Source organism: Cryptomeria japonica, chromosome 4, assembly GCF_030272615.1.
Source record: "Cryptomeria japonica chromosome 4, Sugi_1.0, whole genome shotgun sequence".
Lineage (NCBI taxonomy): Eukaryota > Viridiplantae > Streptophyta > Pinopsida > Cupressales > Cupressaceae > Cryptomeria > Cryptomeria japonica.
In genome coordinates, this window is record NC_081408.1 from 444,172,089 (window position 1) to 444,196,004 (window position 23,916).

At 36.0% G+C, this 23,916-nt stretch overlaps 1 protein-coding gene across 3 annotated transcripts in view; it reads right to left on the reverse strand.

Annotated features, from left to right (window-relative positions):
• The window catches only part of LOC131033733 (uncharacterized), a 210,990-nt gene that overhangs the window by 72,014 nt on the left and 115,060 nt on the right, over nucleotides 1-23,916 (reverse strand). For all 3 annotated transcript variants that reach the window (XM_057965005.2, XM_057965004.2, XM_057965006.2), the window contains one exon: nucleotides 16,724-16,775. In XM_057965005.2, coding sequence (XP_057820988.1) covers nucleotides 16,724-16,775 — 52 coding nt within the window. The remainder of the gene's footprint in view (nucleotides 1-16,723; nucleotides 16,776-23,916) is intronic.

A 23,916-nucleotide genomic window follows, 5' to 3' on the forward strand; every position in this document is an offset into this window, starting at 1 on the left:
ACAAACATAAAAGCAAATTCTAAATCTAAAATTCTAATCTAACTTGGAGGAATTGAGAACCTTGAATGCAAAACAACATTTGAGAGACAAAATCACCATCAAGTCTAACAATGATTTATATTCAAATAGCTGTAGGTGTTAGGTCCCGGAGGCAACTGAGAGGGGAGGGGGGGGTGAATCAGTTGTCCAATAAATACAAACCAAAACTAACTTAACCAAACTTAATGCTTAATGTCGGTAAACCAAACTTTAATGCCAGTAGACAGTTTAACAGTTAATTGCAATACCGGTAAAATTTAATGTATGAAACAGAAAGACAAATAACATACACAACACATAACACAGTTATATGTACGTGGAACCCTGTAAGGGGAAAAACCACAGTGGGAAACCTTACCCACAATCAAATGATACTACTGCAGATAGTATGTGTGTACAATATGGAATCTGCACATGCAGAAAGGCCAACTGCCTAGAGCTCACTGCTCAATCACAAAATGGGAGTCACACTGACTACAATTGGATGGTTAAATCCAATGATAATGTACTGCTCAGAATAGCATCTTCATATGCTGGATTTAGTGCCAGTTAAGCTCTGATTTGCCTTCTTCAAACCTTCCTTCAATCTTGAATGATGTCTGTGTGTATAGCTCTGCTTATATTCACATATACCTTATTATATTCCCTTTTCCAATCCTATCTTAATCTCATAAATGAGATCTTACATTTATACCATAACCTAAGACCAAATGAGTAGGTCGGCTCACTAAAAGATATTAGAATAAAATTAATTACAAATGAATCAATATGTGATGCATGATGTCAGCTTAATGCATTTACAGTAATAATAAATCATCTTCATGATGTGTCGTGCTGATCTGGAATAGATATGCTTGTCGGTCCATAACCTAGACCTATTTGCTGGTAACGACAAATATGTAAACCCGATTAGATCAATAATCAAATCACCAAAACAAAGTGTCCAAACGATGCCTTCGACATAACCAAGTAATCTCCAAGTCATTCCAAGTGCCGGTGAACAATATAACCTGCCAGTGAACCAGATACTGGTGATTGTGCATAAGTCACTGATCATGTCGGTGAACATAACCAAAGATTTCCAAGTGCTGATAAGAGTTGACAAGTGTTGACATCAATGACAAAACCATATCAACATATCCAAAATACCAACAGCAGGATATACCAACAATTCTACAAAAACTTTCTCTTACAAATGAGAGACAATGAGGTATATAGAGTCTCATACAAAATGGATGGCCAAGATCATGCCAACAAAACCCTAGAGTTGCCCTAATTAGGGTTTACATAAAAAATGGAGCCACCAACATATGGCCCAATAGAAAGATACCTAGTCATCAAATAGGGAATTTTCTAGAAGATTCCTCCCTGCATCTCTCTCTCTCTCCTAGCATACTCCAAGAATCTAACTCCTCCATGGAAATGCTAGGTAAGGTATCCTGTTGTAAATCAGTCACGTCCAATGCATCCGAGCAAGCATCCAAAGTGTTCTCCCAATCTGGCATGAGCTTCTGTGAACTATGAACATGAATCAACAAAGAGACCAAATCATCTATTTGACTCTTCTTCAAAGAGTCCAACTGATTAAAATACATGAATTTCATTTTGTCTCTTAATTCTGCTAAGTGTAAACCACTAGCCTCACTGACATCAACCCCCAATAACTCCTCAATTGAGGCAAGGATCTTCAACTGAATATCATGAATTGATCCTTCCATCTCTATACAACTCAGTTGTGCGCTCTCATAAGTTGATTTCTTCATGGCCAATGAATAATACCAGCCATGGAAATCGTATTTATCTCCATTGTGCACAACATTCTCCCTAACCAATGTGGACCTAGGAATCTTTTTCAAAGCTCTGAGGCGTGGAATAGTCTTCTCCTGAATAAGTCCGAATTCTTCCCAAACTCCTCCAAAATACTGTATTCTGAACATGAGCCTTGTTGTTCTATCAAATGCCTGGACAAACTGAGTAAGGAAATCATCCGCCTGTCTCTTTGTATTCTCAATCCATTTCTCCACCTCCGAGAGTGTATCTCTCACTGCCTCATAATGTGAATGTAGTCCACGATCAATTGCAATAGGGGAAATAAGGGTGGGATTCTCATGCCTTATCCCCGCAATGTACTCTCTAAGTCTGATATTCTCTTCTTTGTACTTCTCCTTTTCTTCAATCTCTCTATCTAATCTCGCATTGATTGCCCTAAGGTTATCACCAACCTCCTGAAATTCCTTCTCTCTTGTAGTACGGCCAAGGGCAACTGAAGTGATCTGGAAATCCATGGGAGTAGCAATGTCTACCATCACACCTGTAACAGGAACAGCCACCTGCGCAATCCGCATTCGTATCTCATCTCTAGCTATGTGTGACAAAATCTCAACTCTCTTAGGCTCTTTTCTCCTTATTGCTCCTAGCTAAGTAGTCATCAATGTCATCAATAGGCTGTGCCTCTATCATTTTCTTACTTTTCTCCATACTCTTCATCAGCCAATCAGGAATAGCGGCCATCTCCATACCATCATCGAGACACATATCTCGATCACGCTCTCTCAATGCCGAGATAACAACATCATCATCATCAGGATTATTCCTAGTCAAATCACATACATTCTTTCCCAAACTAACCTCCAAAAGGACAGTAGGGGATCCCAGTTGATCATCATCCTCATTAGGTGGAGCAGATGTCGCTATGGCATGTAAATCTTGAATATTCTTTGGTAATATCACTGTGTTGGAACATTGCTCGAACTCCCTGTTCTGTTTTGGCATTTCAACTTCCTTAATTGACGAGACACTCAGAGGTGGTGAAGGAATGATAGGCGAAGGAATGATAGGCGAAGGAATAGTAGTCTTTTGTTTTTTTCTTCTTGACCTCCTCAATCTTCTTCCCTCTAGCCTTGACTTCTCCTGGTGTGTCCTTCCTTCTCTTAGGAGCTTGACTCTCTTGGTCCGCATGAATCCTGATATCACTGATAGTCCTTTGATCATCTTCGGAAGCGAAATTCCTCCTGTTTCATCTTTTCATAAGTGAAGGTGACACCCATATCAACTAACTTGTTCATCTGAATATCCACCCATGCTCAGGAGAAATTCAAGACCTCTCTCATCAATACATTCAAATCTATTTCTTCAGATTCTGACCAATTAGGCAATAGAATCGCCTTCTTCATTTCATTTTCATATTGTGGATGCATATGATCCTTGTCATCTAACACTTGGTCAGGAATGAGAAAAAGTCCACACTTCCTCATGAAATCCACTGACATTCTGGGCCACATTCTTCTCTTTATTGCCTGCTCGTCCATCAGGTTGGCCAAATAATCTTCTATGTCTACCTTGTGGATGAACTTTTCTCCCCTGATCCTTCCAACTTTCTTATTTGGATCAAATCTTTCTCTTTTCTTGTATGTTGCAAATCGATAGAATGCAAGCTCCTCACTTGTTGTGCTAGTTGCTAAGGCGGACTAGCAAACCTCCAATGTCTTTCCAACTGAAATAGGAAATGACATGCCCATTCTGTCATTTTCCTTCTAAATAGAATCAAACTCTAGAAGTTGTCTCACCACTTCCAACAAGATCACTCTGTCAGAAGGATACCTAGGAAGCCTGTAGGGTTCGGATTGAAATCCATGAATCCCAATGTATGTGAAAGTGGGAAACTGTATATACCACGATCCATATTTCTCTATCAACTTCGTTGCCTCCTTGGACAACCTCCTATGGACTCCACCTTGCAACATTCGCATTATGTACATTGGGAATACATCATTCACTCTCTTATAATCTTCAATTTGATACATGTTCAGCTATGGATAGCACTCATAACTCTTGAATTGTCCTTGTCCATTCTCAACTTCACCTTTGCATATCAATCCCTTGTATGTAACAAATTGTGCAAGCAGGTACACCAAATAGGAAGTCATGGTGAATGACCTGGACCGCTCCACATTCCTCAGTTGAAAGTCCAGATAGTCACTTATGATTCTAGACCAATTTGTCAATGTTCCTTTTAGACAATCCTGGATGAAATTGAACATCCATCCATTGTATATTGCACCCTGCGGCATCCCCATCACTTGGTTAAACAGGAATACTAAATCACTATATTCCTCTTTAACGTTTGTGCACATGAGTGTCTTGGGAGCCTTGGAATGATGAGGCCTAAGCTCGATCATGCACTCCTTGTTTACTACAGTCTTGCACACATCCATCTTTTTCTTATATCGGTCTTCATATTCATCCTTGGTTATATCTTTGATGTCTGATCCTCGTGGAATTCCAAACACCTCAGCAATCACATCCTCAGCAAGGTAGGCAATGATGGCACCCTTAGGAGTCTTGATCATTTGGGAGCGAGGATCATAACATCGTGCACACTCCAGGATAAGCTCACTGCATTGTATGGATTGCAGAATTCCAGCGGCCTGATAAATGCCACTCTTCATAATGTTCACATAGGTTGGGGAAGGAATCTGGCTTTCAATTCCGAACATACGTTGTCGCATCTGGTTCATGTTCAGGAAATGCATGTTCATGTCTGTAATCTCCTTCCATCTGGATGACATCTTGGATTCTGGATAGAATCCAGTCTCAACTATCTTTTGTTGTTCTCTCCTTTCCTTGAGTCCGGACTTCGACATCGTACCTGTACGAAGCTAGAAGTTAGAACTTAGGAAAATAATCCTGAAAAAAAATTCTGATTTCCTAATGATTTAGACTAATTTGGGTATGGAAAACAAGAAAATAATCCACATTCTCAATAGATTTCAACAATTGAATACAAAAATGTGACAAGGTTAGGGTATAAAACCCTCATTAAGTTCATTAAAATCAATAATTTTCACACCCAGTCTGAAAACACCTCCTTATACTTAGAAATTATGTTCAAATTAGAGTGCAAAGGAGTATACAAGATCAACAATGACTAAGGAAAGGTGTGAAAGGTTGTTTTTTCACACAAAACTAAGTCCGAAGACACCTTCCGAAGTCAACAATGGCTGCCAGCAAATCTGAAGACAACCTACAACTTCACAAATTAATCTCTAAAAACATGTTGCAATCACCCCAAATGTGCACAATCTTGATGAAAATCAACCTCAATGATGAAAGCAATCGTATCCAAGAATGAAAGTATGGCTGGTAAAAATAAAGTTTTCTGAGGACAAGTCTGAAAATTAATTACTTCAGACTTACCAGCACCTTGCAAAGTAGTGAAAATCCCAAAAATGATTAAAAAATGACTAAGGAATGAGCTCCAAGCAAAATCGCCTAAGTGGGTAGGTGGCTGGAAAATGAAGATTTTTGAGGACAGCCGCCTACAATGGAGTTTTCAGACCTGCAATAGCGATGAAATGGTCTGAAAAATGCACTAAAACTCCACAAAACACCTCCAAATGCAAATCGCCTAAGTTGGAATTGGCTGGGCAATGAAAATTGAAGTCTGAAAATTAATTACCAGCCAACAATGGAGGTCACACAAGCTCAACAATGGTGAAATATCAGATCTGAAAACAATTATCAGCAGTCTCCCAAAAATGGCGCCACAAATGGTGAAGAGAATCACCAAAAATGGAGGTGAAAATCCTCCAAAATAAAAAATCGCCCTCCTCCAAAAAAATCAAAAAATCTGAAAACGGAGCTTCAATGGCACTCAAATGGCAGCCAAAACAAATCGCCCAGCTGGGAATGGAGGAAGAAAAATAATAAAATCAACTTGCAGCTCAATGGTGTCAACTTGACACTTCACCCAAATTCGCCAACTGGAGGAAAAAATCGCCTTTGCAAGCATACACTTGGCAAATATAGTAATAAAATAATGCTGGGATCTCTCCTTTTGAACTTGCTTTCACCATCAACTTTCACCACACAAGCAATGTGGGATAAAAAACTTGTTCTTATACTTGCCTGGCAAAAAATCGATTTGCTTCTAGAAGGTAAGATTCATTTAATGCTCGTTGCAAATCATTTATTAATTGTTTTTTTATTTTTAAATAATGGTTGCTTTTCATTAAAAAACAATTAAATGAGGCTCATTTATTAAAATATTTCAAAATTTAAATAAAAAATGGCCAATGGGGAAAATCGATTTAACTTGGGATTAAAAAAATCCCAACAAAATCATTAAAAATCACTAAAATATCCCCTTAAGGGAAAATTGATCCAAGTAGGGATAAAAATCCCTATCAAAATTCATCATCTTGCACAAAAGTGGGTCCAGGGGAAAATCGATTTGAGTCTAGAATGAAAATTCCAACTAAAACTTTATCACTTTGCACAAAAAATCCTCCTGGGGGAAAATCGACCCCTTTTTGGACATTCATCCGGACACAAAATCATCAAAATCACTCTCAGTGGAAAATCGTCTAGGGTTTGGAATGAATATCTACATAAAAATCCTCAAAATCTTGTCACAAAAGGGCTTGGTGGAAAATCGATCTAGGTATGGAATCATCACAAACATCATCTGCAACCTTATCCATACTCCCAGTGGAAAAACGAAGGCAGTCAAGAAAAAATCCCAACACTTAGTCAAAATTAAAGCATCCTGGGGAAAATCAACCCTAGTATGGATTCTCAATGGTGGAAAAATGGGGCAAGTCTGGATTCCAAGGGAAATCCATGTCTAGTCTGGATTTTGATTGGAGGAAAATCATGGGTAGTCAGGAATATGAGGGGAAAAGCTCCTCTAATGCAGAATTTTGACCTTTTAACCCTTAGAATATGGATTTTCATCTTGAAAATGATGATTTTTCCACTCAAGATCACTAGGAAACTTCAAAACTCAATAAAACTCATCTGGACTTAGGCAAATTCACCAAAAATTTGAGCGAAACAAAAGGAATCCTATCGGGATAAAGTGCAAAATTAACTTGAATAACTTCCTAGGAGCGAGAAAACAACTCCAAAGGTCCTAAAACACCTTAGCACTTTAAAATCACCGATGAGGACGTTTAAAAACACATTACCACTCAAAAGGTTTACACTTGACAAAATTAGGATCATTTAAAATCTCAACTTTACGTGCTTGATCCTATAACTTCAAAAACCGTAAACGACAATAGGCATGATCAAAATTCCGAGACTCGGGTACGGGAAACTCAAAATTGTCCACTAACCTGCCAAAACCCTAACCTAACCAACGTGGAAAGCAAGAAAAGAGGGGGTCCCCATTTGCAATGGGGCGATGTGTGAAAAGGTCACAACAAACTGCTGGTCTGAAACATTAAAGGCCAAATTTTCTGGCCAGAAATGATGCTGTAAAATACAAATTGGAGAAACATTACAGAAGTGCAAAAAGGGGCACAGGTCAGTCACAAATCAAGCAGGTTAGACAAGTCGGCCAGGTCTTTCATAAATCAAGCAGGCCAACCATGAGTGTGTTTGGAAGAAGAAATAAACAAGCAAACTATCTGGGCAGATCAGAATCATTGAAGGATGCAAATTGGACATTACAAAAAATAGGGATCGAATGATACTATCTAAATCTGAATTATGTTGCGGAAAACAAGAACTGAATGTTAGAGTCTGAATCAAAAAAATTCTATTGTTGTTGCAAAGTTATTATTGTTGTTTGAATATTCAAAAATTGTATGCAAAAGTTCAATATTTTCTTTTGTTCACCACTACAAATCTCTGAAATTTAGAAGTTAGTCCATTTAAACCTAATAACGTGAACATCGCAGCTGTCACCAGATTGTTCTTGGAAAGGAAATTAAACTCTCTACAAACAATGATGGTTTTGAAAACTATCCTAAAAGGCACTTCTAATTAAACTTTTTGTCTCTGATGATCTCATACTTGAAGTACAACATGCCAAATTATGTGGTTGTCTTGCAGATAACTTCGAAAAATTAATATCAAACATCAAATAAGAGTTGTGCATTGTATCTAAAGAAATTGTTGTTCTCTTCCTATTAACAGGATAATAGAAAAGGCAACAAATAATAGACAATGAATATGGCAGGTTCCTAGGTGTAAAAATGAATTTTGATAGTGTAGTAAAAGGGAATCCGGGATTGGCAAGGGTTGGCTTTCTCATTAGAAACTCTTCTAGCAATCTTTTGTTGCAAGGGTCTAAACAACTTGGAATGAGAACAAACAATGAAGTTGAGTGGAAACTATCAAGACGATTAGAAGCAAATTATGTATGTGGAAGGATATCTGAAGGTAGTAATAGAAGGGGACACCCAAATTAGTGCTAGATGCAATTAAGAGAAAATGTTTCCCTGACTAATATATGCGCTCTCGTCTAGAAGAAGTAGAGTTTTAGAATGGCAAATTTGAATGGATGAAATGTGCCCATTGTTATATAGTGAAAAATAGCTGCTCTTAAAGTTTAATTTCCTATCTTGAGAGTATGGATATAAAGGATTAAGAACTACTAGAGAAAATATTTTAAAAGAAAAATCCATGCAATTTTTCTAGCCTTTGCCTTCTTCAAAATAATAATAATAGGGTAGCTTGGTCTTATGTTTTGTTTATTCACATGCTTTGGTACTCTTATTAATCAAGAGAAATTATTATTAAAGGTGATGTGAAGGCATCAAAGGTTGTATGGTATTATATGGCAATTCCTTCATGGAGAATGCCATTGGGTGGTTTGGTGAAATTCCCCTTTGGTGTGAAAATTAAAGAGCAAGTTGTGTTGGCTTGAAAGAAAAGGCCAACTTGGGGATGGGAGAGACCAGTTTTGTAGATGTGGTGTGTTAGTTTTTCATCTGAAAAATATTTTTAATTGTTAGTCTAAGGTTTTACAAAGAGTGGCTAAAATTGTTCTTGGGGTTGATGGTCTATGGAATAGTGGCATTCTTAGGTCTAGAGAGTCTACTAAGGAAGATTTCTTGAAGAAGTCGAAGAGCATAGTGGTCGATATGAAGGTTTGAGAGTTCTTGGAAGTTTTAGCCTTATTGGTTCTATTGGCAAGGATTTCTCACCAACATGCCAATGGAAAATCTCAACTTTAGTGAAAATGGGGAAATTTGGGCACTCAATTACGTTTTACGAGAAAATGACATAACAAACCATGGGAAAACCTCCAGCACTTACTCAATTCGCCATACTTTATCTATTAGATTTTTGGCATTCACATGCCATCCTAAAATCTCCTCTAGGGGAAAATGGTGTGGCAAACCTCTCTGAAAAGATTGCTACTTAGTAACATAAACCATCTTTATGCTTGACAGGATTTTCCATGTTGTTTGGAGGAATTTTGAAAAGTTATGTCACAACAAAAGTTCACCCACATAAACTTGGCAATTTTCTTCAATTTCTTTCACTTTGTGACATTTGTTCCTAGGGAAGCCTTTTTGAACACTTTGTCACAAAATCCATTGCCATTGATGAATATTATCTCCTTTTACTCTACTTTTTTCATTCTATTTTCTTGTGCCAGAGCTTGAATTTGCTTTTGACCAACAAATGACCTTGTCATTTACCAGTCCTTGGAAAAACATAACTACTAAAAATAGCAACCTTTTAAGAATGGAAAGTTGAATCTTGAGCTTCTCTAACTATTCCATGAAAAATCATGCATGCTAAAAAAGTAATTTCTCAAAATAAAAACTTTCTAAAAATAGAATTATTCCTACGATGCTGAGACTGACTTTCAGATGGATTCATCTTCTTTTCAGCTCTTTCAAGTCATGTGGCTACCGGTCACAATACATGGATAATTGATAGTGGGGCATCACGCCACATCACAGGATTTAGAGAACATCTAGATAACTTGGTGGAAAATACTTCAAATGAGAAAGTTACCATTGGAGATGATTCTAGGTATTCAGTAAAAGGAGTTGGGACTTCTACTTTGCATCTAAAATTAGGCATCTCTATACAATTAACTGGTGTATTATTCGTACCTGGGATAAAATGTAATTTGGTCTCTATATCAGCCTTGGAAGACAAAGGCTACCAAGTTACCATTGGAGATGATTCTAGTTATTCAGTAAAAGGAGTTGGGACTTCTACTTTGCATCTAAAATCAGGCATCTCTATACAATTGACTGGTGTATTATTCGTACCTGGGATAAAATGTAATTTGGTCTCTATATCAGCCTTGGAAGACAAAGGCTACCAAATTGCTTTCATGGATGGCAAGGTACTAGCATGGCCTAAAAAGACAAACATCAAGAAGGCTCAAACCATAGGAGTTCGCCATGGAAGTCTCTATCAACTTTGCACTACTTCTCAAGCACTAATTCATGAATCTTCAAATACATGTGAGATTTGGCATAGGAGACTGGGACATCTTCATTTCCGTGATCTACCCTCAAAGGAAAAGATGGTGATAGGACTTCCCAAGATTAACCAAGAACGAGAAGGAACTTGCAAAAGATGTGCCTTGGGGAAGAACACTAAAGGTACTTTTCATAACAGTGAAAGTAGATCTAAATATGTTTTAGAACTTATTCATTCAAGCTTATGTGGGCCTATGACTGTAGCTTCCTTAGGTGGACTCTTATACTATGTTACTTTCATTGATGACTATTCTAGGAAAACTTGGATATATTTTTTGAAAAGTAAAGAATCTGATGAAGTCTTAATGAGGTTTAAGGAATTCAAAGCCCTAGTTGAAAATATGTCAGGGAAAAGAATCAAAACCTTAAGATCAGATAATGGAGGAGAGTATACCTCTATTAAATTTAGAAACTTTTGTAGTGATGCTGGGATTAAGAGGGAGTTTAGTATTCCCTATAACCCTCAACAAAATGGTGTGGCAGAAAGAAAAAATACGACCATTGTAGAATCAGCCAAAGCCATGATACATGACCAAAATCTTGATACCTTCTTTTGGGCCGAAGCTTCGAGAATTGTTGTTTACATTCAGAATAGAAGCCCTCCCAACATTTTGGGAAATAAAACACCTGAGGAAGCATTCACAGGAGTAAAACCTGATGTAAGTCACTTGAGAATTTTTGGTTGCTCAGTATACATTCATATACCCAAAGATAAAAGATCTAAACTAGAACCTTCAGGCAAGAAGGGAATTTTTGTAGGCTACAATAAAACATCTAAAGCCTATAGGATCTATATTCCAGGACAAAAGTTGATTGAATTAAGTAGGGATGTAATCTTTGAGGAAGATGTTGCATTCAGAAAATCCAAGGATATTCATGAGATAGATATTGAAGATCAAGAGCCTCAAAGTATGGAAGAAGACCATGATTCATGAGATAGATATTGAAGATCAAGAGCCTCAAAGTATGGAAGAAGACCATGCTCCTGGACTCGTGAACTTGTGGAAGATGGTAATCCAAATGAACCCTTGGATCCTACTGATGGGCCTAGAGACATTGTTCTAAACCGGAAGAGACCTCTTTGGGCAAGAAAAATGATACAAGAGGCTAAAGGTTTTGCAGCACCAAAAGGAACCTTTAGGGAAAGTAAAAGACCTCACAGATTCTCCAGCTATGTTGCATTAATGAGCAACATCATTGAGTCAGAACCCACTAGTGTTGAAGAAGCCTCTAATCTTCAAGTTTGGAAAGATGCTATGACAGAAGAATACCAATCTATTCTGAAGAATAATGTTTGGGACATTGTTCTGAGACCAGAAGGTAAACAGTTGTTTCCTCAAAATGGCTCTTCAAAATTAAACATGTTGCAGATGGTAGTATAGAAAAATATAAAGCCAGATTTGTAGCTAGAGGATTTTCTCAAAAGGAAGGAATTGACTAAGAAGAAACCTTTGCTCCTGTTGCTCGATATACCTCTGTCAGAACCGTGATTGCTATTGCTGCATCCAAATGGTGGAAAATCCATCAAATGGATGTAAAGACGGCCTTTCTCAATGGTGTGATTGAAGAAGAGGTCTACCTTGAGCAACTAGAGGGTTTTGTGATTCATGGGAAGGAGTCTCATGTTTGTAAATTAAAGAAGGCATTATATGGTCTTAAGCAAGCTCCTTGTGCTTGGTATGAGAGGATTGACCATTATCTTTTGGGCTTAGGTTTCTCCAAGAATCATGCAGATTCAAACCTATATTTCAAAGTAATCAATGGAGAAATATTAATCCTAATTCTTTATGTTGATGTCTTATTAATTACAGGAGAAGATCATCTCATCATCAAATGTAAGCAAGAACTAGCATCTGAATTTTCTATGAAAGATCTAGGTCTATTGCACTATTTTCTTGGTTTAGAAGTATGGCGGAAACCTAATGAAATCATTCCAAGTCAAGGAAAGTATACTATTGACATTCTGAAAAGGTTGGAATGGAGTGTAAACCCATGGTCACACCTATGGAAACAAACTTGCATAAGTTAAGAGAAGATGCAGCTAATTCAGACTTGGTAGATCCCACTCTCTATAGGCAAATGATTGGGTCCTTGATGTACTTGGTCAACACTAGACTAGATATTTGTTATGCAGTGAGTGCACTTAGTCAGTTCATGAGTGAACCAAGAAAAATACATCTGGTTGCAGCTAAGCATATTCTGAGATACCTACATGGCACAATTAGATATGGTTTAAAATATGATGATGTGGACCTAAACCTTCATGGGTATACTGATTCTGAATGGGCTAGGAGTGTAATTGATCAGAAAAGCACATCTGGATGTTGTTTCAGTTTGGGTTCAACTATGATCTCTTGGTTCAGTAGAAAGCAATCTTCAGTTGCACTCAACTCCACAGAAGAAGAGTATATTGCAGCATCCATAGGGGCTCGAGAAGCTGTGTGGCTCAAAAAAATTCTTGTAGAATTGTTTGGACAATCCTTAGACCCTACTATCATCCATTGTGACAATCAAAGTTGTATAAAGCTTTCTGTCAATCTTGTGTTTCATGCCAGAACAAAGCATGTGGAAATTCCTTATCATTATGTTAGAGACATGGTGGAAAGGAATTTTATTCAGTTGAGATATGTTAGTACAGATGAACAAATTGCAGATATCCTAACCAAGCCTCTTGCTAGAATAAAGTTTGCATACTTTCGAGGTAAGCTTGGTATGGTAGAAAATGTAGCTTTAGCTGAGATTGAGTCTCAGCTACATTGATTTGGTTTCATAATACTAATGTATTCCTTTAAGATGTTTAAAGAGTAAACTCTTATTAATAAAATTTTATTAATCTGATATGGTTCATGATTAGTGTTATGTGTGTGACTCCATGACTACATTGGTTCAGTGCTTGTTGAGCTCCTGTGAACATTATTTGGAGGTGACGATCTCTCAATGATGGACACTTGTATTTCTGATCTTTATTGTAAGGTGACGATCTAACAATATTGATCTTACCATCATGATGGATATCATGAGACGTGATATCTGTGGACACGTGATGATGGTTGTCATCTCTAAGTAATATATGTTCATGGTGGATGTCATGAGAAATGATATCTGTGGATATGCCATGCTAGATGATGCTACTAACAGAGATGTTCATGGTGGATATTATGTGACGTAATATCCATGGACATGCCATGAATCAATATCCTTAAATTTGCCATTAAGGTGGATATCATGAGACGTGATATCCGTGGGCAAGCCATAATGGTGGGTATTACATTATGAGATCATGGTGGATATCATGAGACATGATATCCGTGGATATGCCATATCTCCTCATATCACAGTGAGGTGATATCTCTCTCTCTTATAGATGAATCTATTGTGATCACAATAAAGTATTGCAGAATAAAAGATTATCCTCCCTTGCTAAGAGGGAGTGTTATAAATAGATAGCATCAATCGGATGAATCAAATGACTAATTGGCCTTACGGCCTTAGACATTTGTTTTGTAGTTATTTGTAAATCTATTCTTCTTATTCTGATCACATTTAGATGTACATTTTTTTGTGCATGATTGTCAATCGGTTTGTCTTATGATTAATATCATAATCAATACTATGAATGATTAGTAACAACTTTGTGTTACTAATCATTCATAATATTAATTATGTTATATTATTTCATTAGAAACTCTACCGATTCGTTGTATGATTGCATATAACAAAAGGTTTAATTGACCGATTGAATTGTTTGAAGAACACTACGATTATGCATCGATCTATGAATACCGACGTGACTCCACATAGGAGTCACGACTCCTTGGGGAATCATGTCGGTTCCACAAGGAGTTGTGACTCCTTTGTGGATCACCGGCTGCTTTAAATACCTTGCTATCGTTGGAAGCAAGGTAACAAGTAACACGAAACAGTCTGCACGTCGACTTCAACAAAAAGGTAGAAGCAGTCTGCACGTCGACTTCAACAAACAGGTAGCAACAATCAGCACGTCGACATCAAGGGTGGCTGCCGTGGAAGTGATAATCACTTGTGTGCGGAATACTTCATTCTATATGTTGTAATCTGCAGTTAAAGGAATAAGCAAAAGAGGTTAATATTGTGACAACAATATTCAGCAGCATTTATCATTGCACATACAGCAGTCAACACAGTTGTTCATCAATATTATATTAGAATTTTAAAATTACCCATATATATATATATATATATATATCTAATCATCCTTAACACTTGGCTCTCATTAGATTAGATTTCATTTCCAAGTTGATAGATTGAATAAAGGATTTGATAGAATTGCTTAATGTGGAGTTGATGTGTTCATACTTTTTATAATTGGATAATTTTCAATTATTTTGCAAAGTTAGCCTGAACGAGTAAATGAAGACTTAAATTCTATTGCTATGAGTGATATGAAAATATTTTGAATTCCTTAGAAGATAGCACCATTCTTGTGTAGTTGTTAAATTTGGCGAAACAAGAATTGGTTTTAAATTCCACTTTTGCAAACATTGTCTCCAAAATTCATAGGATTAGATTAGGGTTAGAATTATCTCCCTAAACCCTCATCCTTTTCCCCTTTTTTTCCAAGTCTTGATAGAAATAGGATTAAAAGAACTTATTAAAAAAATCATTCCAAAAAAAATAGAAATCTGGGAATCAGTAAAATCTTTAGATTGATTAGCTCCTCGAACAATTGTGTAAGCCCCCCTTGAGATTACCAGCAAATCACAACGAACTAACTGAGACCATGGAAAAGAGCTATAACTAGCATGCACTAGAGCAGTAATAGCCATATCTTTGAAGGTAAGTGAAGTGATGAATGCATTAGTTATTTCCACCAGCACTTAGAAATAATGAAAGACTATGGTGCATATTATAAAGGGTTAGACCATTGGTCTTTTCTGCTGCCCAGATCTGATGACCTGGTAAAAGTGTTATAGTTCTCTGCCCACTTAAGTCTGAGTGCAATTTCTAGAGGATTTAACCCTTTAAAAGTTCTTACATTCAAAGGGTTTTAGTTGTGCAGGCATGTGCTGATGAGGGTTTAGCTGCCTAATTTTCCACCAAACAATAAAATGTTCCCACATATCTACACTGGAGTTAATTAAGCATTTAGCATTATGTTCAATGGCATAGTTAGCAAGAAAATCCACTTCCAAGTTTTTTTCTCTATGGATACATTGAATGGAGAAATCACTGAATGTATCAAGGATGGATTTTTTGGGAATGTCTGCAATTTTTCAAATTTGGTGTATGTTTTTTCTGTAGAGAATTTATAATAACCTATGAATCCCCTTCTAATTAGATAGCATTTATACCATATTGCTTACGAACCTGAATGCCAAAAATAAGGGTTTGGGCTTCTACTTCATTATTGCAATTGTTTTTCAGCTTCTATGATCCTCCACAAATGAGGTTGCATTGAAAACTATGCATCCAGTACCTGATTCACCTGGATTTCCTTTTGCTGCACCATGAAAATTCAGTTTCATTCAACTTGTAATGGGAGGTATCCATTTAGCCTTTTCTTGTATTTAAAATTTTAATGTATATATGAGGTATATATATATGATGTATAGATGTATATATATCTGGGTGATATGTGTGTGTGTATGTACTGTTAAGAACTATGTATAAGACATCATTGATTATTATTCCTACTAGCCTTCTAATGCCCACTCACCACAGTTTACAATGGCATTTCCTATCAATTTTGCATTTTCTTTTGTTTCCATAAGGATTTTTGTCCAAAATTTTCTACTGCTTCCTAACCTGGCCATCGTTCTGAATTTCCAAGTACCCAATTCCAATTCTTATCACAATATGCATTATACCTCTTGCACTATCTAGCACTTATTTTGCCAAATTTGCATCTAATCAATTAATTTCCCTACAAAAAAATGAATGTCTCAGATTTAATAATTATGTTTCATGTGACTAACTTGAGTTTGATTAGTCTTCCTTTCTGGCTCTTATTTTTTGTATAGTGACGAATACTTTCTATGCTGTAACATGGGTATCATCAAGGTGGTTAAATCTCTTCCCTCATATAAACTACTACTTTTAGTTTTAAGACAAGCACATAAACCTTTTCAGCATTAACATGTACTCATTAACTTGGCAATGACAGGATCTTCACTATTTATGCTCATGAGTAAAATGGGAATACATTATTCCAATATTTCAATAAAGACAAAGACCTGAAACATGTTGGTAATTTTCCTAGATGAAGATCTGAATCACCAGAATGTGGTAAATTCTTTATCAAATACTTTATATGCATTCTAACATGTTATATTTATCATTACCTATTTTTAAGAAAGAAGTATGCATTACAAATGCTACATTAATTCTTCAGAACATACACGTGAAAGAACTCCGAGACACATTGATCAGCAATTACAAGACAAAAGGAGAATAAGAAATAAACTTACATCACGTGGATTCCACTGAATTGAACTAAGGGCATGATGCTCAAAGATGGATCTAGATCAGATTTGAGTTAAGAAAATATTGATCAAGAATTGTATTTATTATTTTGTAAGCTCAATAAAAAAAAGGGAGTCATGTCTCTTGCATTGTGTTTTTCAGATCAAATAATCTCCATGAACAGCTTACTATAAATAAGTCATCATTGCTATAGTTAAAACATGCCCGGTAAGTAATAAAATAAATAATACAGAAAAGAATCTAGAAGGATTAAAAAATAATAAAAATTTAATATCATGAATGTTTACCATTCTTAAAATGAAATTTATCTAGCAGTTGAATTAAATACTAATGACTCAAAGAGAAGGATAACTCCAACAAAATTCAATGGCATGTCACCAGGGATCTTAGTGATGTCCTTTGATGTCTTTGGACGGCATAGAAAGTTATGGACATGGAGAGGACATCCCCTTTTTTATGACTGGTCATCCTATTCCATTTGATGAATAAAAATAAGAAAGGTAATGCTTTGAGGAAAATAATTATAAAAACCCCTAAAAGGGGGAGGATTGTTGTTGCAAATTTGACACATTGTATGTACTTCTAAATTTCATCTTTTTTGTTTATAATTTATTTAATAGCCCTCCTCAAAACCATGTCCCTACATCTCCCCATTTACAAAAGTAAAGGAACAGAAAACATCAGTTTAAAAAAGGGAGAACATTCAGCAGGAGATTTCAATGTACTAGAGCTAAAGCCATTTTGCACATTCTAGTTGTATACACACTGAAATCATATTTATATATTCTCAATAGTGAAAAGCATGTGATTATCCATATTACCCTTGTTTTCCTAGAGCATAGTGATGTGTAAAGAAGGCTAATGTGGTTCTAGATCTTAGATTTGCAGCCTCTATATGAAAGACTATTATTTGAACATTATGGCATATAAATTGAAAACAAAGAACATAATTTTACTCCTCTTGTCCCTTCGTCTCCTTGCTTGCCAATAGAAAATTGGAAATTATAATTATTGCTAGTCAAAATTTCAATCCATCGAAATTTGTGTTGGAATTTTAGCACTTATACCTCAATAAATCAATCTCTACCTATAGAAACAAGGTAGCTTGGGGTATGCTGATACAGAATAAGTAAAACCATACAATTTTCCATCCTACATATTGGATATACATTGAGGAAGGTGTTAACTAGTGACAAAGCATTATAACTATTGAGACATGTGTTGGTTGAAAATTTTGTTCACCTGGGGAAATATACAAAATTGTGGCTTCAACTACAGTGTGTGAGTAAAACTCTCCTAATTAAGGGAAGGCTCCCCCTACCTATATCTAATCTAAAACTAAACAGGATGAAACAACAGTCTTTCTTCTTTCTTCAAGAAAGCCAATATCCTTTTCTCTTCACAGAAAAGTGATAGCAAGTTAACTTAAAACAGTAAATACAGAAATGAGACCTTTTTGTGGGATTTTTGGAACATAAAGGAAGCAAAGTTTCCATGAAGGCACAAAGACCTCCGTCACTTCCCTGGGACAGGAAAACAGAAAGAAAGCTCAAAGTCTTCAACTATCTATTCTCCTATCAACCTTTTTAGATGATTTTTTGCTAACTGAGCACAATATGTAGCAGCTCAAAGTCTAACTACATGATGCACTTCACCTTACATGCACAAGTCTTAAAAATAGAAGTAGCACAAAGTCTACAAGCTATCTTCCCACTTTAGCTTTCCACACTAGTTTTAGATATGATAAGCAACTCAAAGTCTGCAAGACCAAATCTGAAAACCAAACATATAACTCTAAATACAATTAGCAGCTCAAAGTTTGCAAGATTGAATTTAAATCCCTCTTTCACAATAGAACAAAACTCACAATCAACTCTAGAAAATGTCGTCACATAACAACTTGAATTGGCACAAAGTCTCAACACAACTTGCCTATTTTATTGAAAGCAATCTGATGTACATCTAAGCTCAAAGTCTTAGAGTGCACATACAAACTAGCAGAATTTTGTTGCATTGCCGAAAAGATAAAGATTACAATAGACCCCTCAAGCATTTATAGAAGAGGAGTCATGAGAAAAAGGTGGGAGGATCCCAACTAACTTGAGAAATTCTCTCAACCACCAAGACTTATTCAATAACTAACTATGACTTATTCCAACTACAGTCCTAATTGAACACAACTTGTAGTTGCTTTACATGTAATTACAAAAGTGCAAGTAATGAGTTAACTTGCAATTACAAAGTTTTTTTTTTTACATGTAAGTTGTCAAAACAAAATTACAAATGCATAACTAAAACTATTCCATGTGTCTAAAGACGTGACTCTAACTGCATCATCCTTTGTCTGTGATGATCTTCATGTCGCTTCAGGATGCTAGAACTTGAAGTATTCTGGATTGGTAAAGACATCTTGAACCGGAACGGGAACTTGCATCCTTGTCTTCTCACTTGGGGTAGTACTATCTTTTCAGGAGGGAAAGGGTTGCCTTCCTCTTTTCATGTCATGACCATCTTTGTCTTGAAAGCATTTTATGCTCTCAACCATGAATTGTTGTTGTATCTCTTCTGTGTATCATCCTACATTCTTGAAATCTGCTTGCAAAATAAGGCCCGTGCCTTAATCCATTGATTTGGTAGGTCGTGTGTACAAACCGGACTGAAAAGGGAAGGGATAAACTGATGCAAAAATGGGCTCACAGGTGAAATTCGGGTTCTGGAAGCTGCATTACATGTGTGGGGAAAACAAGAGCATTAACTTGCAATTGTGGAGAACAAACATGCAACTTCATATGTGTAATGGGTAACTACAAGATTGCACTTGTAATTGGACCTTTAAAATTCATTTTCAAGTGTTTTTTGAGTGCATTTTGGACCAATTTCGGGTTCTGGATGCCTGACTGCAGGTAAACTTTAAATGGGGAAAATGAATGAAGGTGTGAAATGAGTGGATGAAATGGTGGGAATAGGGATCTTGATATAAGGGAAATGAAGCTTATGACCAAGAACAACAAGTGCAGATGGTTATGAATGGATTTTTGAAGAAATTTTCCATGTTGATCATATAAAAAATGGGAAGAACTTTTACTTGTAATCAAGTTTTAAAAACCCGATTTTGGAAAAACAAGCTTTTTCCAACTTTGAAACTTGGAATTTCACCAAAAGATGGTTAATATTTTTCAACCAAAGGGGTAGATCAATTATTTTCATCTTACATGCAATCGGGTTTTTAAAACTTGATTGCAAGTAAAGAGGGAAAATGGGGAAAGACAATGCAATTTGCAAATTGCTTTGCAAACTTGGAACAAAGGGGAAAATCTCTCACAAAACCGATTTTAGGCAAGAACAAAACAAAACACATGACTATCATGAAGAGAAAGAATCTCTTATAGAAAAAAGAAGAAGATTCTAACCCTAGCCACGTTTTTGAAAAAACGCCATATGTATCAAAATGCCCATTAAAAGCATGAAGAATCGGTCAAGTAAAGCACCCAACCTCCACACCTAGGCAAGACAAACCAAAACAATTTAGGAAAGACAAGATTCGTGGAGTTTAGATCCACCAAAACGTAGGTTTTGGCAAACACGTGTTTGCTGATTTAGATCCAAAAAACCAGAAATCATAAACCCCAAATGGCGTGAAATGTGTTTGCAAACGCATCAAAATAGGGAAGAATCCCAAATGCCTCTTCTTCCTAAAAAATCTCCACGAAATTTGCTTGAAATCTCCAACAAAAATGTTTTTCTTGGCTGGTCGGGTTTTTTGGATGAAATAGCAAGTTCGAAATTGCATGTATTTGTGAAAATCGGGTTTCTTGGATGAAATAACAAGTTTAAAATGTCACTTTTTCATCAACAAGGAAAAATCGGTTTCTGGAAATGCAATTACAACTTTAAAATTCTCCAAATTGCCCTTTATGAAGAAAATCGGGTTTTTTGGGCACAATAGCAAGTTTAAAATGTCACTTTATTTCATTTTTAAGCAAAATCGGGTTCTGGAGAGAGATATGCAAGTTATAATAACTTGTAAAGGGAAAATAAAATCCGTACAACAAGTTTTAATAACTCAACACATGTAATAGGGGAATAAAATCCCCATTACAAGTAAAAGACATTAAAATAGGGGTTTTTCAAAAGAATTACAAGTGACTTTTAAATATGCAATTTAAAATTAACTTGTAACTTATCCAAAAAATCCCTATTATGACTTAAAAAGCCAAAAAGCATCAAGGGGGAAATAAAAAGTAAGTTACAAGTTCTTTTTTCAATAAAGTGCACTTGTAATTAGCCAAAAATTTCCCTACAAAGACCAAAACAAAGGAAATCATTAAAGCTTGCAATTCAAGGAAAATTTCCCACCTGCAGTCAGGGAGAAAAAACCCGAAATTGAAGGAAAGACATAGAAAACGAACCCAGAATGCGATGAAATTTGAAACATGGTTTGAGGATGAACTGAGGATTAAGCCAATCTAAGGATTAGGCGAAATTCTGCCTCAGGAAGCGTGCCATAGAGTAAAATTTTCATTTTTTGACAAAAAATTTATGTAATGGTCCTTCATTTTTGAAAACAAAAATGAGGACAACAACATGGACCAGCTAGGACTCGAACCTAGGACCTTCCATACGCTGCTGGAGTGCTCTACCACTAAGCTACTGGCCCCTCTTGGACCAATCCATCGTCGGTCCGGGTGTGGTGTATTTCCAACACCAACACCCCCCTTAAGCCACACCTCTCGTGTGCTTGGGGCTCCTAGCCTGGACTTGGCTCTGATACCATGTTGAGACATGGACCAGCTAGGCCTCGAACCTAGGACCTTCCATACGCTGCTGGAGTGCTCTACCACTCAGCTACTGGTCCCTCTTGGACCAGTCCATCGTCGGTCCGGGTGTGGCTTATTTCCAACACCAACAATAACTCCCTAACAAGCAGCACTAATATTAAACATTTGACTGGATAACATTACATCACTTCAAACAATGTCTGCCAAAGTGACTAAACCAAAGTTTTAAAATTCAAAACTTAGCAGACCCAATTTTGACTCAGACTCGTGCACCTCAATAAAATTTTGCATAGGCAAGTAAATGGGCAAGTTAATCAGCTGTGATACTCTTTCATGAGCACTCTACGAGTTTTCAATCTATGGATTAAAATATAGAATCTAGTTCCTTTTAGAAACAGTATGGTACAACCCGTAATTTTCACATAATAACTCTTAAAAAGGCATCCATTACTCATACCAACTTTTTCCAAACTCGTCATCATACTACTAACTCAAATCTTTGTCAAAAGCTCAAAACCAAAGAAATTATACCCCCGAAAGTCAGAAAGAAACTATTCATGAAATTTTGGCTAATTGAAATCTCTTTCATTGACTGTTCATTAAACAAAATAGAACCCAAAATATTATTAAACACAAGTTTTTACCAATGGCCTCAAATGATTTTTCCTTAAAAACAAAGATCCATAACTTCGAAGAAAACTGTACTAATAAGTTTGAGTTAGTAAATGATCAAGAAATTAAAGAAAAAAAGAAAGGATATCTATGCACTTGATCCCCAAATTTGTTGATACTTAATAGCTTCGGTAAGATAAATGATTGAATGGGAGATAAATGAAGTCTCCCATTCAATCATCTATCTCATCAATAGATAAATTCGGATCTCAAATGGTTATTCCTTGATCTATAATTGCTCTCCTTATTCTGTTACAGTCAATTACGTTACTCATGCAAACTAGTTGAGTGCAAACTATTAGACTGATAAACCGATAATGATTGGGTCTTATTCTAACCCTCTTGATTCATTATCGGGTTATCACTTTAATATCCACCGAATTTATTATGATCGGGCTTAATGCATTTCACCGACTGACTTATGTTATCGGGTTTAATTCGATTAATAGTGCCACCGATTAATATTGTCACCAATTAACATTGCCACCGATTATCATCGGATTAGTTATATTAATAACTGAAATGACTTCGGTTCTTTTGTATGTGATGACACCGATTAAGCAATCGGTTATGGAGGGACATGACCAAGGGGTATCTCTGTCAGTCATGTCCAAGGGACATGATCGATCAAGGTACCACTTGATCGGTCCCCTCCATGATATATATATACCAATAATATGTTGTGGAGAGAACATAGAAAACATAAATGCTCTCTCTCCACCTGCAACAAAGAAAAGAAATCAGATTTATTATATTGAGAAATAACATATACTTGAAAGAAAAAATAACCTTGAATATAACTTGCACCTTGAATTGAAAATTGAAATACATTTACAAAATTAAAATCTATCGTGATGATCATCTAAATTTCAATGTAATCAAAATTGGTAGACATTAAAAATAATAAAAAATTTATAGATAACATCATCCTGATGCATATTACAGACCATGTATTACAATATAAATAGATATGACTTAGAAGAACAAAACTTTATTTTGACGAAGGCAATCTTTATATAACTCTCTTGTCTCATATCCAGTTTAAGTGATTAGTATGTATCGAAATCATTGCTAAAACAAAGCAACAAAACTCAGATAGAGTAAAAGTTTAAAATTATTTGATCAATATAGAGTTTTAATCGAGTATTTCATGGTCTGCTATTTGTTGATACCCATGTCTTTGGATCCTCACATGAAAATCACTTACCTACCTAAATTGCTTTGTGTTTGTTGTTCTATAGATTTTGATACATCATGATGTAAAATAAATAAAAATTAAACATACAACTTACTTCAAATGGCATTCTAGGTAGTCCAATCTAAGTCAGCCTTCCTATCTACAATTACTACACGTTAACTCATTCCTTTAGTATATGTTTCTCCTAAAACCTTCTCAATTACTAATATGAAGATGTAATGAAGGTGATGGGATATGGTTGATGAAACTTCTCTTACAAAGAAGCAAAATATGGTCCACTCCAACTGGCTGATGCACTGACTAAAACTATGGTGCTATTGTAGTCGGCAGTTATGCCATATTGTTAAAAAATAAATAAATGGTTAGCCAGAGTGTTAATTGTATATGTATTAGTCATCTTAAAATGTAATGTTGTCATTCGTAATGTCCACTTTTCCAATGCCCTATTTTTTGCCCTAAAATTACAATTCCAAGTAAAACAAGTAATGGAATAGAGTTGGCGATATCATTTACCAATTGTGGAACAAGA